The sequence below is a fragment of the Opisthocomus hoazin genome, chromosome 8 (assembly GCF_030867145.1).
Source record: "Opisthocomus hoazin isolate bOpiHoa1 chromosome 8, bOpiHoa1.hap1, whole genome shotgun sequence".
Lineage (NCBI taxonomy): Eukaryota > Metazoa > Chordata > Aves > Opisthocomiformes > Opisthocomidae > Opisthocomus > Opisthocomus hoazin.
Window position 1 is genome coordinate 60,004,617 of NC_134421.1, and position 16,152 is coordinate 60,020,768.

Here is a 16,152-nt window from a genome sequence, read left to right on the forward strand (position 1 = left end):
CAAGGATGGTGACTGGGCAGCCTGTTCCAATGTCTGACCGCTCTTTCAGTAAAGAAATTTTTTCCTAATATCTAATCTAAACCTCCCCTGATGCAACTTGAGGCCATTGCCTCTCATCCTATCACTAGTTACCTGGGAGAAGAGACCAACACCTCCCTCACTACAGCCTCCTTTCAGGTAGTTGTAGAGAGCAAGAAGGTCTCCCCTCAGCCTCCTTCTCTCCAGACTAAACAGCCCCAGCTCCCTCAGCCGCTCCTTGTAAGACTTGTAAAGGTCATATCAACTACTGCAGTCTCTGCCATTGTATTTTTTTCATGCATTAAAAGCCTTGCACAAAAAATAGTTCAGAATCAAAACCTAATTGTTAAAATCTAAGTATTCAGAGAAGTGTTCATTCATTTTTAATAATTTTTATAAAAACCATTTTGATCAATCACTGGCTTAAATATATGTAATTGTAAAGTTCTATTGTCACCTTTCTGTATGAGTTGTTTTAACAAGGCTGACATACAGAGCATACGCTAGCTAGAATTTTGATTGAAATCGTTTTGACCATGGGTTTTTTTATGCTCACATAATTTGTGCTAGGCTCATTGAATTTAACTCCAGGATGCTGTTGTGGCAGTCGTTTTGACTGAGATTCGTTTTCTAAATGGCATCTGGTTTTCAGACTGTCTTGTTGCGTAGCAGTGGTTTTAGCACGTGCGTGAAAGCAACTCGTGCCAGCGGCAGGTTTCGAACAAGTGCAGTGAGCTGCATGTTTGCTTTGAGAGCCGTGTGATGATGGTGCTGCAAAGCGCTGGAGTGCGTGTAAATTTGAATATGACTGTGAGAGAATATAGTACCATTGTCTGATGATACTGAAATAATGGAAGTTCTTAATTTCTTGATCAATTTGAGGTTCAGAATCATAAAACAGATTAAAGCTGTGGTTGAAAGTAAGCCAGACTGAAGAGTTACAATTAGCATTGCATCCTGGGCGAGATAATTGAAGATTATAGACTGGGGAGTTAAGAAATACCTCGCAGATCATCTAGTAGATCTCTGGCAGTTTGAGATTGTTCCTACCAGTGTCTTTCATTAGTATTTTGTCTAGTCCAGTTTAACATGTACCACTCAGTGAGATTTCAATCACATCTCTGAGGAAGCAGCTCCTCCCTCCCCCCAATAGTCAGCATTATTTTCTCTGTTCAGCTTTATCCTGTGTATTTAAGATGTGCCACACACATGTTGTCCAGACTCTTTCCTGTGATGGTCAATGACTGCTTACCTGAACTAACCATGTGTTTCCCTGTATCTTGGGTCCTATTTCTGCTCATCTTTTGCACCTCTGTGAATGTTTTCTGGCTTCTCATGGTGTCCTCAGGAAGAGCCTGGCCTTTCTCAGCAGATAGCCCTCACTTCTGGAATTCTTCTCGCTTCCACGCAGCCTTGTGCTGACAAAGCCAGTCTTTGTCTCTGCTCGGGGAATGATGCAAGGCCCATCTGTTAGCTCCGGCTGATAGGAAAAAAACAGCCTTTAAGGATGGCTTGTGGGTTGCTTTTCTTTTTCCAGAGGTTTCAGTGTCCATGTTTGACCAGTGAATCTCTAGAAGCAATCAGAGCCGTCATTTCCTACTGGCAGCAACTCTCAGCATGCTTTTATGATGATTCTCACCTTGCATCCAAGCTTTCAGCAGCAGGTTTCTCCCATGAATGGATTTCGAAGAAATCTCAGTCTTCGCCAATTTTTAAGGATATCAGTGACACCTGTTCCTCCGCATCTTTGAGATCAGTAACTTTTCTTCAATTTTCCTTGTTAATCCTATAGCAAATTCCATTTCCTTATTAGCTTTTGCTAGTATTAAATCATTACGAGATCTAGCTTTTATTAATAGCTTTAGAATATTTCTTCCAACTGTAATTTCTTATGTTTAAAAGATTCTCAATAACAGTTCTTTCTTATGTCACCCACACAGTTTTACTGGCTTGTTTCTAGCCTGTTCCTGCCAGATGTTTTTTCCCAGGCTTTTGTGATAATGATATAAGGCCACTGTACCCATGGGTTTTTTACCAAAAAAAAAAAAAAGGCAGCTTTGAAAAGCTGGCATTTTTTGCTAATGTGTGTAATTAGTTTGACGTTGCATTCATGGTTTTCCCAACTGTATTTCAAACTTCTGATATATTTTTATTTAAGAACAGATTGCCTCTGAAATTTTACAATACAGAACTTTTGCAGTGGTAACTTTTTTTTAAGTGCTTAAGGTATAGGTGGCACTTTGACCTTAAGAGTTAAAAGAACATGAAATTTGGTAACTTGAATTTTGCTACAAGTACACTGTCTTAAACCCAGCTCCTTCCACTGTATCCTGCTGTACCGGGTGAGTGCCTGAAGTAGACAGAGAGAGGGAGACTGTTTATATGAATGCAATTTAATGCAAACTAGCTCAGCTCCAAAAGCAGATTTTGTACAACTTTTTCTTCCTTCCTCTGCTTTCCTCACCCCAGCTAGCTGTTAGACATTCAGCGAAGAGGTGCTCAAACCTCTTGTGTCAGGAGGGCATCGAACCTTCTGTGTCCTAGAAGACTTCTTAGCCATTAGGTGAAGAAATCATCTTTTTATGAATCGGGTCTAGAAAATTAGGTTCAGGACAAAATATTTGAGGAACTTAATAATTCCACATCTGCCAAAATTGAATCTTTTCTTCTGACAAAGCAATTTATTGCAAAAAGTACGCGTGTTGCCCAATTCTGTGGCTGACTTATCAGTGGGAGAATCCTGTGATATTATATGAAGCAGAAAAAAATGAAGAAGTCGTTGCTTTGGGGTGACAGAACTCTCTTGCTGTTTTTGATTCTCCCTGAACCCCTTGAGAAAGCTGTGCAAACAACTCCAGGCTGCTGCCTCCTCAGCGTGCAGGCTTTTGGATTTGTCCTTTGGAGATCTCTGCCTTTCTCCATGTACAGGCTAGGCATCTGTAACTAGGTCTTGAATTCTGCTCCAGAGACTCGCTTAGATATTTTAGCTTCTAACATTTGGCTCTCGGGGAGGCGGGGGGGAGCTGGTCGCTATTTATTCCTCTTAGATACATGTTCTTTGTCTCTCCTGAGCCTCTTTGGAGATAAAACTGTTTCTTACTTGCAGGAATTGAAAATGGCAGTTCTCTCTACTTCTGACTTTTTAAGCAATCTCGGGATCAGGACTCACTGTTTCAGCACTCTCTTCCTGTGATGACATTTTTATTAAGTTAAATAAACAGAGGATTTGTGAAAGAAGTGAGTAAAGGATTGCAGTTGGCTAAGTAAGTTTGTGCTACTCTGATGATCAATAGCTTCATTTGTCTTGTAATACTGTATATTGAGTCTTTAGAGTTAATGTCTCGAGTCAAAAACATTAATGAAACTTAGAATCTAGTCTGATACTATTTCAGATTTATTGAGTCAGCCTTTAGTAAGGAGTTTTACGTTGCTGACCTTGTGTTACACACATAGCATTTGGTGATGGTTGGAAAAGAAAATGGTTACAATTTGTTGTTAAAATATTGCTGGAGCATTTGTAATGCAGCAGCAAGGTCACTTTTACATCCCACATAAATCTGAGATGGGTCCAACTCCAAACTGTCCAGGCTTTTGCTGTGCTCATTGGGAGCTTTTAGGAGCCTCCTGCCATTCTTTCGTTGGTAATTTCTGAATGTGAGGGCAGCTGCAAGTATGTATTGCAGGTGATTTGCTGGCAATGGTGCACCGGAGTGCATTGTTGCAGCAGATTACTCCATAATGCTTCTTTGCCGACTGAATAGGAACTTTGTTGAATGAAGGATGTCAAAAAATTCATGAGTATTTTAAGAAAATAGATACCTAACAAGTTTGAGGTTGGTCCCAATTCAGTGATATGTTCAAAGTGATTCATGAATGGGATTTTAAGCCATTGACCGTATGCTGAGTTCAGTTTTCTTAAGTGGTGTCAATGCTAACAATTTGTGAATCGTGCTATTCTTTAATGTAATTTATAGACCTGAATTAAGTAAACGGAGTTTGTTGTTGTGAATATGGGTAGGCCAGTGTTCCTTAGCCAAACTCCGAAGACTTTGCAGAGTGACCGCACCCAAACTGTTGTTGTCTAATGCCATATAAAAGAAAGTTAAACACAGGCTGTTATAAGAATTGCCTCATTCCTGGTGACCGTAATTTTTTTCTATACTCCACTGGTAAGTGTCATTTTTTTATATTATGTCCACTTAAGGGAGAAGTGTAATAATTATTCCTACCTCTTTCAAGCACTGGCACAAATTTGAAGACCAAGTTCACTTTCAGTGAAATAGTGGGGTTATTACTGAGTTAGGATATTTTTTTTTTTTTTATTGATACTGGTAAGAACTTGCTGCTGCTTTTTATAGCAGTGTGCTTCCTTGAAGATTTGAACTGACGCTCTCTTTCCTGATATATTTATTCTTCAGAAATGCCTTACTATGCTATTATCATTACACAGAGATAGGTCATGGTTGCCTGTTTTTTTTTTAAAAAGTAGAACTGTGGTCAGATACCAGTTCTTCAAAGAATGTAACCTTGTTGCCTTGAATTTTCAGTGGCATCTATAGCAAAGGCCAGGGAAAATTTTTCTTGTTTTCTGCTTTTGCCTCTTTCTTTCCCCTGGGAGCTGGGAGGAGGCAAGGAGACAGTGGCATCACCACAGCATTTTTTCCTAACTAGGGCAGAACAGACAGGTTGCGTTCAGTGGTGACATCCCACAACTGCACTTTAGTGGCACTGCAGTCATCATTTGGAAGAACAAATATAGTGAAAAATACTCTGGTACATTGCTATTTTGTTAAAATAATCAATGGCTCTATCAAGACACTGTATGTGTGTTTATAGGCAAATTTCTCTCCTTCCAGGCCCTGCTCTTTTTAACCACGCAATCTTCCAGCCTTTCCTTTCCAACCTTCAAATTCTTTTTTATCTGGAGTAGAGAGATACATCCATCTGTTCAAAATGTGGTATGAGCTCGCACGGGAATATCCAGCTTTGAGTGTGGAAGTTCAAGAGGAGGTCTTTGGGTATAAAGGAAAGAGAATCAAAGTCTCTCCTGGTTGTCAGGCAGAGATTTGGAAAATGTTCAGCTCATGCCTATTATTCCTGTTCCCCGCATCGCCTTTCTCTCTCTGATCATAACTCCAGGATAACTCTTGACATGAAAGATGAAGCGTTTTGCCTGTGTCTCTCTGCCTGTGCTGAAAATCTAATGGTGAAAATATATATACGTTCCTGGGTTTGCTAGCTGCAGAACGATGTGAAAATCAGTGAGCACGTATGAGTGACTTTCCAGAGAAATATGGGAATGATGCCAAATGGGGGGGGGGGGGGCGGGGAGGGAAATGGCCACTGCTGTTCATGTTAGCAAAAATGACTAACATTACCAATGTCTCTTGCTTGTAGATCACCTCTCTTGTGACTCTCCAGCTGTTATCCATGGTTGGCCATAATGACCAGCTTGATGGACCACGATATAAATGTACTGTATCTCTGGACTTCATCAGAGCTATTGCCCGGTGAGCCTATTAGTGATCGTTTGTAGTTTTATGTGCTAACTTGAAAGAGACTTCAAAGCCAGTATTTGCTCAGTGTATAGCTCTCTGCAGACTGGAATACAAATCTATGGATGTTTTGTAAGAATGAGTGGCTGAGTCTTATTTATGAAAAGTGTTGAGGTTAAGTGTAGTCCAATCCTGTTTTGAAAAAAATTTGTTACGGTGGCAGTATGTGTTACAGTAACATATACTGTCTTTGTGCTTAATAAAGGTCAGGCACTTCATGTGAAAATACTGCCTCTAAAATGTCAGTCCATTTCGTTACCAAAAAGCCCATTATCGTATTTTAATCCAAAACTGTATTTAGTTCTTAATAGTGTTTAACGTACATATGACATAAAAACTGCATAGATTATATGGAAGAATTCTTATAACCTATCTTATGTGAGCTGTAGTTCCTACAGACTAATTCAATAAATGAATGTAGGTACCTCAATGGCTCTGTTCATTGAGAGCCTTCAGTTTTGGCGTCAGAACAGTTCCAGGTTCGTCGGGAGAGATGATGATAAATTGCAGACAGAAATGCATGCAATAGATAGGCAACAATCAGGCCTATGTCTCATTCTTGGGAAATGCCAACAGCATTATCTCACACCTGTTGCTGCAGCCAGCTTGTTAGCAGGTTTGGATGAAGAGTCCATAGCCAGAACAGAGCCCAGAAATTATATGTGGCAAGGAGAAGCGTTCTCAAGGCCAACTCTTCTCTGTAATATGGGACTTCAGAGGAACCTGTGTAGGCTGTATCTCGTAACCCCAGTGCACATGTTGCTCTCCTGAGCTATTACATGTCCAATAGCCTTGTCAGTAAACCCCACAGACACACTAATTTCCATTTGCAGTTGGACAGGTTGTAGAATGAAACTTATCTGCCAGGATCTCCACAGCTTTGCTGTGTCAATTTGCTATTCCTAGCAATAAAGCCACTTGTGAATAATGCCCTGAAAAAGCTCCAACTGGTACCAAGTGCAGCGGACCATCTGCTCAGCAACATGGATCACACTGTATACAGACATCCCCAAGTTCTTGTCTCTGCTTAAACTCCTACAGTGAATGCAGAGACCAGTTCATAAACTCTGTACCGACTATAAGGGTCCTTGAATGAAGATACTTAAAATTATGTCCCACTCCTTGCAACTTTAACATCCTTGGAAGTTTTATTGACTCCATTAAAGTTGCTGGAAGGCAGAGGTGGCTGGAAAACAGGACCTTGCGCTATGCAGCTCATGGGCTTGCTGGAGATAGTAGTTGTTGGAGACACTATCGCTTCAAACCTCAGTGCCCTGTAAAGTGCTTTGGCTTGCTTTCCTTTAGGTCAGATGTGCATGTGTGTGTGTATATATATATCCTGACTGTCTTTTCCTGCATGTTATGAGGAAGAAAGAAATTCTTCCTTCTCCCGCCCCCCCAAGTAGTTTGGAAGTGTTTATATGCTGCATAGATAAGGCCATTTAAATGACCCAGCAGATTTTAAAGTTGACCTGTTCTACTTTTCTCCTGTTCCCCCGCTTTTTTTTCCTTGCTTTGTTCCTTTGTTACACTTCTTTTATTAAGTATCCTTTCCATTCCACAGTCTTTGTTAAGTCTTTAAGGAGGACGATCCATAAAGTTACAAGGTTTCAAGAACCCATGATAAATAGGCTTCCCCCTTGTCTTGATGGGGCTAACTGCAGGGCAAAGGCACAGTCTTCTGTGCGTTCAGAAATTTCATTTTCTAGCTGTGCTATAGTCTTGCAGCTGCCTGTAGTTTTTAACAACTCATGGGACAGGTTATATTTGTTGCAGAGAAGGAACTACTTTGCCATTTCAACTAAAATACACATCAAGTAAACAGCCCATCTTCTAATTCTTTTTTCTCTGTTACTGTAGTAGTAACTAACAAATTTATTTTAGTACTAAAATCTTCAGGTACCTCAGCCATGTAACCATCTCAGCCTTGCTACTTAGCATATTTCCTAATTGGAAGGCTGAAGAGTGCAAAGAGCAGGTCAGAAAACAATGCTGTCTCCCTCCCTAACCCTATTCAAGCTGTTTGGATTGTCATTTCAATTTCCTGTATTTTTTTTGCATTTAAAAACAAACAAAAACAAAAGCCATCTATTTTTTGAAGAGTAGAAATGTAAATGTCTCTTCTTGGTGGCTTTTAGTGTGGTAACTACTGGCCACGCAGTCTCCCCTTAGTATCACAGAACCTCATATCTGGCTCTAGTCGGTTGCATGTATTCAGTCTTTACAGAGACATTCCCACGCTTTTTACCATGTAGTATTTACATGTTTGGCTGAAGGTGAGGTTAAATGTTTCTTTGCTAGCAATTTTTAATTTCTGTTTTAGGAATTTCAGACCTAAGTTCATAAATTTTCCATAGCTGAAGTAAGGATCTCTTAGTGTTTATTGAATGTAATGGATTTTTTCATATAGTCCCTAAAGAACCCAGTTGTTATGGCAGGACAGTTGTGTTTCATTTAGTTGATAAAGTCAGCATTTCTTAGAGTGTGTAATTTTGTTTCTGTGGAAAGCCTTCTAACTGAAGCACTTTTCTTGAGTGACACAATGTCATGTGAGTCTAACCGTGGCAGTTAATTTCTTTAATTTTGTCACTGGATTGTTAAGTAGACTCAAACATAGTATTTCTTGTTATGTATCTTGGGGATTTCTGAACTTTTTCTCTGCCCAGTATGAAGTTTTATAGAAACTTTTCAAAAAGTAGGTTACAGGATGATGCGTGAACAGAGACTATTAAACGATTGTAGTCTAACAAGTACGACATTCAGCCAATTAATTTCACTTAGCATTGTGAGCGGTTATTTTTGCATCATTCAATACTTCTTAAAAAAAACTTTTAATTTTATACTTGTCATTATGTGCCGTAATTTGCGCTGTTTGTTCAAACAGTAAACCCCAAAGTCTGAGTATTAGATTGTATAGCAGAGCGAGTTTAGAGACAAAAAAATAATTACATGTTTTATTCTGCTGCTGTTTCATTCTGCCTGCCATTAAACTACAAAAGTATACATTAAAATCTTCTATCCCATTGAGCAGCGTTCTTGGATTTTTCAAATTTAGCTATGAACATGGGTCAACTAGTGTTAAGACTGAAAGAACGCAGACTGCAAATGAGTACAGAAGAAGGAGTTACGTAGTACATGCTAAAACAGGTGGCTTAGAAGATGAACAAAACATTCAATAGCATAAAAGATTTCTGCTTTGCATCACCAGTTAGAGTATCATGTTTAAATATAATCTTAGTAACTTTGATACATTTTTACGCCTTAATGATTGAAATAAGAATCTTCCTGCTTTTACTAGAAAGCTGCTGTATTTCTGTTTTAGAATCTTACAAAGTTTAAATAGTCAGAAAACAGGTGCTGTAAATAACACTAGAAGTTAAAAATTCATTCATCCTTGGTTGCATTTATTATGGGGATGTTGCTTGATTTTGGTTGTGCAGAATGTCCAATGTGTGCTGTCTCCAAACAGGTTACAGTCTTAGTACTGTTAAGATGATTGCTCTAATATACTGTGATTTTGTTTGTAGGACCGTGAACTTCGACATAATAAAGTACTTGTACGATTTCTTGTGAAAACAAGCTTCACAGCCATATGGACACTGTGACAATGACTAAGACAAGCTGTGTTCATCTCTCTACTTAGCTGGCCAGAAAGAAGAGTATTTTGGCTCTTTTGGATTTGTCCAAACAGGTGCTGGCCCAGCATGGAACCTGATGAATATACTCTGATTGGTCTGGGTGGATCTGAGCAGAGGACTATTTACCAGGGACCCTGGAGTATTTGGAAGCAATGTGTTAATTATAAACAGCAGGGTCTGAGCACAATCTGTTCTACTCTTAATGATGTTATCTTAACACTGAAATTGCCTGAAACCCATTTACTTAGGACTGCATTTTGCTCTATGAACTCTCCCCAGTGCTTTGAACATGGCAGCAGCCCTTGTTTGTATGCCCAGTCTTTTCACTTCCTCTCCACAGGAATCTTTGCAATCGCCTGCCAAAGCAGCTTTTCCTGAAGCCACCATTTTAGGAGAGTGGAGTAGCAAAATATAATAAACATAAGAACATACTTAAAATCAAGCTGGTATAAATCTTTCTTTCTCTTCAGTCATGTGTAGGCAGGCTGTTACACTATTATATGGAGATCATGATGATAGGAAACTTTCAATTAGTAACCATACTGTCTTTTTTCAGCCCATTCATAAATCTTGAGTAAGAATCTATTTTTACAAAGCTTTATTTTAAAAAAATCATTGATTCTTCATGTTCTATCCCAATGTCAAACTTGAAAGGTTTTATTTTAGTTTAAACATTTTATAGTCCTTTTACGCTCATCCGGTTATATGAAGTGCTAATTATAATGCCGTTTGGAATGAACGTACTGTAAGATACACACTGTGTGATGGCTTTTGGAACAGTATCTGTCCTGTAGAGGAGGATGGCACAGCTGCCTTTCCATCAGAAAGGGAAAAAATCAACAGGTGACAAGAGTATTGCTGCAGCAGTTCACCAGAAGAGGTGGAATAGTGAATAATCAATGTGGTGTTACAACATAAAACTTTAGCTTTGGAAATACACGATGGAATACACCACAATTACAGTTGTCTCCAGTTTACAAGTAGAGGGTTCCCAACTGCTGCTACCTTTATGGGATATTAAAATCCCCTGGTCTAGTTCAGGATTATTGTCCTCATGAATCTGAAGATTTCTGTTACTCTCTTGTAAAGCCAGGTCCCAGAGCCTGTTACTGAACTGTTTTACTCCTGAATGCTGGCCTTTGACTGACAGTACAAGACTGTGCCATGTCCTGTGCTGACCATTATGTTTTTTTCCGAGGAAAAATCATCATTCTTTCCCCCCTTGCTGTGATATTGGAGATGGTCAAATACCCTAAACATGTGTAGCTTTTTCTTTTTTTCTTTTTTTTCTTTTCCCTCCCAATTGTGGGTGTGTAGCCAGGCTTCTGGATTCAGACCCAATGAACGGGTTCCAGGTGAATGTAAGCGACAAAAGCGTCTTTCTGGCCAAGCTGCCGCTTCCCCCCTCAGGAGAGCGTGAAAGGGCAGCAATGAGTCATCTCCGTGATCCCTTTGCCTTCCTGCTGCTGAGCTGCATCAAACCCTGCCACGCTTACTGAAATACTTGGATGCAAATACATAACTTGTTTCAAAATGTTGACTACCTGCTTTGTTTTTAATAAAAATGTACATAAGGTGAACCCTGGGCTAAACTTTACAGCGTCTTCCCCTTTTGGAGCCAGTGCCGGGCTGAGCTGAGCTCCTGTGAATCTCCCATACGACTACCTAGGGCTGAAAATTGGGGAAGGAGGTTTGAGGTGTTCATACATAAGCTAGTCCACGTAAAACAACAGCATTACATCATCGTTTTTTGTGACATCTAATCTGGATTAGAATTTGATATATGAAACATGATAGGACTGATACTAATTTTTTAAGTGCTACAACTCTTGAATCACAAAATTTCAAAAGCTCTGCAGCCAACCGTGTTTACAGCTTTCAGCAAAGAGGGGCAGGATGCTACTGCTGGGGAGGGACAGTGCCAGCTTGTGAAGCTCCTGCTTCGTGGTAGTCAGGATGGCTGGAAACCTTAGCACCTACCAAGCAGAAGTAAGAAGCTCTTCTTTAGGAGGTTTTACTACCAACAGCAAGATGTGAATAATATCCCACTTCACAAATACTAAAAAATAGTTCCGGATATACACGTATTAAGAGAATACAAGAGCAGCATAGAAGGCAGCTTTACAGGTAGCTCTACATGAATATATGGATGCACAATGAATTTAGTTATGTTAGAGATGTTTTCAGGCAACGTTTATATCTGATTTCCTGTAGGAAAGACATTAATAGGATTTTTACCACTTGCCCTAGTACACTGCCATTTTAGGAATATTTCTAATGTTGCTTATGGTGAGGGTTGAGGACATGCAGTTTCAAAGGTTTCAAACAGAATAAGAACCAAGCACAATGGTCTTTTGCTCTAGTATAATAGCAGATTGGGCTAAGCTCTGGGTTGTACGGTTAAATTAATTCCAGAATCTTAGTTTTTCAACAGTGTGGATCCATAAACGCACATAGTTACTTGTAACAGTACTTAATGAAATACACTGTATTGCTTGTTACAATGTTAAAATTCAGTTGGCTATTAGGAGTGAGCTCATAGATATGGATAAATTATTTTTCTGTTCACTCTTACTATAGCTTTTCTAGAAAGTGATCAAGACCAGAACTAGTTCAAGACTTAATTGCCTATAGCTGCTAGACAGGCAGTATAGATGGAAAGGACTAAATATGCCACACTTCAGAACTGGTGTTTAGTATATGTCTTGGCAATGTTTGAATGAGGAACAGAACCAGTCATGTAGGTTCTGTGTTAGGCTGCAGCTGGAAAAACATCCGTTTTGCATTGTGTCAAATGTGCTCCCTTGGTTGTCCCACCTTTTCAGTAACTCCTTCACTCCCACATAGCAGACCAGACCCTCAGAACTATCCAGCCCCAAATTTGGAGCACAAAGTATAGGAGACATGAAATAAGGGTCTAGGAAAATAAGCACTGAGAAAACTTGGTGCTGCTGATATGTTTTTCAGTGTATTTTCTTCCATACTAGTCTGATGGTCATTTCCAGTGTAAATTCAAAGGATGAGGGTACAAATTTTTGTGGAATGTAGTTAGTATGACTGAACGTGGTTAACTGGAGAGGGAGCAGTAACTGAGGGTCCATTAGACAGAACCACTGTCCTTACATTGAATGCACTTTTGTGACCTTTTTGAAAGACTCCTAGCAGTGATGTAAAATTTAACGCTGAATCAGCAGAGTGTGAGAATGAACAAGGTGACTGAAGTGCAGATGATTGATATAGGCTATAACTATGCTGATGATGAATAGTAGGATTTATTCTGAAAACTAGAAATATTTCTATGTATCCATGTCGAGCCCTCCTCAGGAGGGCTGACTTTGCCCTCTTCAAGGAGCTACTGGGAGGAATCCCGTGGGCCAGGGCTCTCGAAGGCAGGGGGGTCCATGAGTGCTGGTCGCTCTTTAAACAACACTTCTTCCATGCACAGGAGCAATGCATCCCCCTGAGAAAGAAATCTAGCAAAGGAGGCAGGAGACCTGCATGGTTAAACAAGGAGCTTCTAGCGGAGATCAGGCAGAAGAGAAAGGTGCATGGAATGTGGAAAGAGGGACAGGCCACTTGGGAAGAGTACAGAAACGTGGTGAGAGCATGCAGGGATGCGACGAGGAAGGCCAAGGCCCACCTGGAATTGAAGCTGGCAAGGGATGTCAAAAACAACAAGAAGGGCTTCTTCAACTACATCAGCAGCAAAAGGAAGGCTAGGGACAATGTGGGGCCGCTGCTGAATGAGGCGGGTGTCCTGGTGACGGAGGATGCGGAGAAGGCAGAGCTACTGAATGCCTTCTTTGCTTCAGTCTTCAGTGCTAAGACTGGCCCTCAGGAATCCCAGGCCCCGGAGGTAAGAGAAGAAGCCTACAAAGAGGACGACTTTCCCTTGGTCGAGGAGGACTGTGTGAGGGATCGCTTAAGTGATCTGTGTGTCCACAAATCCATGGGCCCCGATGGAATGCACCCACGAGTGCTGAGGGAGCTGGCGGATGTCATTGCTGAGCCACTCTCCATCATCTTTGAGAGGTCCTGGAGGACAGGAGAGGTGCGCGAGGACTGGAGAAAGGCCAATGTCACTCCAATCTTCAAAAAGGGCAAGAAGGAGGACCCAGGGAACTACCAGCCAGTCAGCCTCACCTCCATCCCGGGAAAGGTGATGGAGCAGCTTATCCTGGAGGCCATCATGAAGCAAGTGGAAGAAAAGAAGGTTATCAGGAGTAGTCAGCATGGATTCACCAAGGGGAAATCATGCCTGACCAATCTGATAGCTTTCTACAATGACATGACTAGCTGGGTAGACGAAGGGAGAGCCGTGGATGTTGTCTACCTTGACTTCAGCAAGGCTTTCGACACAGTCTCCCATGATATCCTCCTAGGGAAGCTGAGGAAGTGTGGGCTGGATGAGTGGTCGGTGAAGTGGACAGAGAACTGGCTGAATGGCAGAACTCAGAGGGTTGTCATCAGCGGCGCTGAGTCTAGTTGGAGGCTGGTGACAAGTGGTGTCCCCCAGGGGTCAGTACTGGGCCCAGTCTTGTTTAACTTCGTCATCAACGACCTGGATGAAAAGTTAGAATGTACCCTCAGCAAGTTTGCTGATGACACCAAACTGGGAGCTGTGGTAGATACACCGGAAGGCTGTGCTGCCATTCAGCGTGACCTGGATAGGCTGGAAAGCTGGGCAGGGAGGAACCTGATGAGGTTCAACAAGGGCAAATGCAGGGTCCTGCACCTGGCGAGGAACAACCTCATGCACCAGTACAGGCTTGGGGTGGACCTGCTGGAGAGCAGCTCTGCGGAGAGGGACCTGGGCGTCCTGGTGGACGACAGGTTGACCATGAGCCAGCAGTGTGCCCTGGCTGCCAAGAAAGCCAATGGGATCCTAGAGTGCATCAAGAAAGAGTGTAGCCAGCAGGACGAGGGAGATTCTCCTTCCCCTCTACACTGCCCTAATGAGGCCTCATCTGCAGTACTGTGTCCAGTTCTGGGCTCCCCAGTTCAAGAAAGATGAGGAGCTACTGGAGAGAGTCCAGCGGAGGGCTACAAGGATGATGAGGGGACTGGAACATCTCCCCTACGAGGAGAGGTTGAGGGAACTGGGCTTGTTCAGCCTGAAGAAGAGAAGGCTGCGAGGGGACCTTATAAATGCTTACAAATATCTGAAGGGTGGGTGTCAGGAGGATGGGGCCAAGCTCTTTTCAGTGGTGCCCAGTGACAGGACAAGGGGCAATGGGCACAAACTGAGGCACAGGAAGTTCCGTCTGAACATGAGGAGGAACTTCTTCCCTCTGAGGGTGACGGAGCCCTGGAACAGGCTGCCCAGGGAGGTGGTGGAGTCTCCTTCTCTGGAGATATTCAAGACCCGCCTGGACAAGGTCCTGTGCAGCTTGCTGTAGGTGACCCTGCTTCGGCAGGGGGGTTGGACTAGATGACCCACAGAGGTCCCTTCCAACCCCTACTATTCTGTGATTCTGTGATGCTGTGATTCTGAGTTTATAAATTACTGCTGAGTTTCTTACCAGGTACCCTAGCAATACTCTGTTCTGAGCCCCCGTTTTCATGGATGAGATGCGCCCTCCTTTAGCCTCCCCAGGGCCAGGATTTCACCCCTGCTACAGGTGGTTTTAAGAACTGTGCAGGTGATGCAGAGCAAGACAGTTGTTTGACTCATCAGAAATCCCTTGGTACCTTAATGCAGCAGTATGTATTTAAAAAATACCAGAGGATTTTTTCATAATTCCTGAGTCACGAAGTAGTATAGTACTGTGAAAGTTATGAACTTAGAGTGCCTGTCTCCAGTGGCCGATCTAAACATGAACAGGAGCTGGGGCTTATTGTTACAGGAAGAAAGTAATGGAGAAAGAAATGCAGCTATTGTCAGTTGCAAAGAAATGAGTGCCCTTCAGTAGCTCTGACTTCATCACCAGCTGCATTTTTATGCATATAACATGGAGATTTTCTTTTTTTAAAAAGTCTTGCAAGGGTGCATCCACATGTAATAAATCTCCTCCTGTATTCTTTTCTGACAGTGATTTACCTAACTCTGGTTGTCCCAGAACCTGCTGCTTCTGCCACAACAATCCTCCTAGCTGTTATGCCTGGTTTTGTGCGAGTTGAAGAAGTATATTGGTTATTTGAGCACTTTCTAAGTTGTGGTGCTTCTATACACTATGATTTACAAATGTAAGAATATATCCTTTTTTACTGTTGGTTAAATTTTTCCAGTGTCCACCAGGTAGTTTTGCCAAGACCGTTCAGGTGCTATGTACTCCCCTTGTAACTGGAACAGCCAGTCATGGCAGGAGAAGAGTGTGAAGGACAGGATTCCCAGCGGGAGTACGCTCCCAGCAGGAGATACTACATGTCTGTGACCTGTGAGCAAAATATATGCAGCTGAGTATCCCAGGATTAGGTATTACCTCTGGACTTCTTTGACAGAGATGGCAGGGAAGAGTGAGAAACAGCAGGTCCTTGAGGGTTGCCTGGAGGTCGGCATACTGTGTGTTTTAGTCAGCCCAGGTAGTTTTGAAACAGATTTACTCCATCCAGGAGTAAATGCTACCTGGGGTGACAGTAACTTCTCCAGTTTTCTCAACAACAGAAAGGCATAATTTACAAATGAGCCATATCATTGCTAGTAAATACGCATTGGGATAAAGATACAACTTGATTAGCAAGTCTAATCATACACAATACCAGATTTTTATGTGTTTGTAGGTAGTGGAATGGCTCCACTAGAATATTGAATGTGAGATTAATAGCAAAAAGTGTGTGTGTTTTTTATCTCAGCTTCCATGTGACATGTCTTTTAGTCTGAACAGGCACATTCGTATAAACTGTACAATACTGAGAGGTAAACATGGAGTAAGTTTAGTTTTACTTTTCATTCTTTATTTTTATGTGTGTTTATTAAAACCATTAAAAAGATAAATCTGAAA

The 16,152-nt window shown here is 41.6% G+C and overlaps 1 protein-coding gene across 1 annotated transcript in view; it reads left to right on the plus strand.

Moving 5' to 3' along the window:
• ORC5 (origin recognition complex subunit 5) overlaps positions 1 to 10,775 on the plus strand; it is a 75,568-nt gene extending 64,793 nt beyond the window's left edge. Inside the window, exons 14-15 of the mRNA XM_075428936.1 lie at positions 5,416 to 5,528; positions 9,101 to 10,775. Coding sequence (XP_075285051.1) covers positions 5,416 to 5,528; positions 9,101 to 9,146 — 159 coding nt within the window. The 3' untranslated portion in view covers positions 9,147 to 10,775. The remainder of the gene's footprint in view (positions 1 to 5,415; positions 5,529 to 9,100) is intronic.
• Positions 10,776 to 16,152: the final 5,377 nt, after the last annotated feature.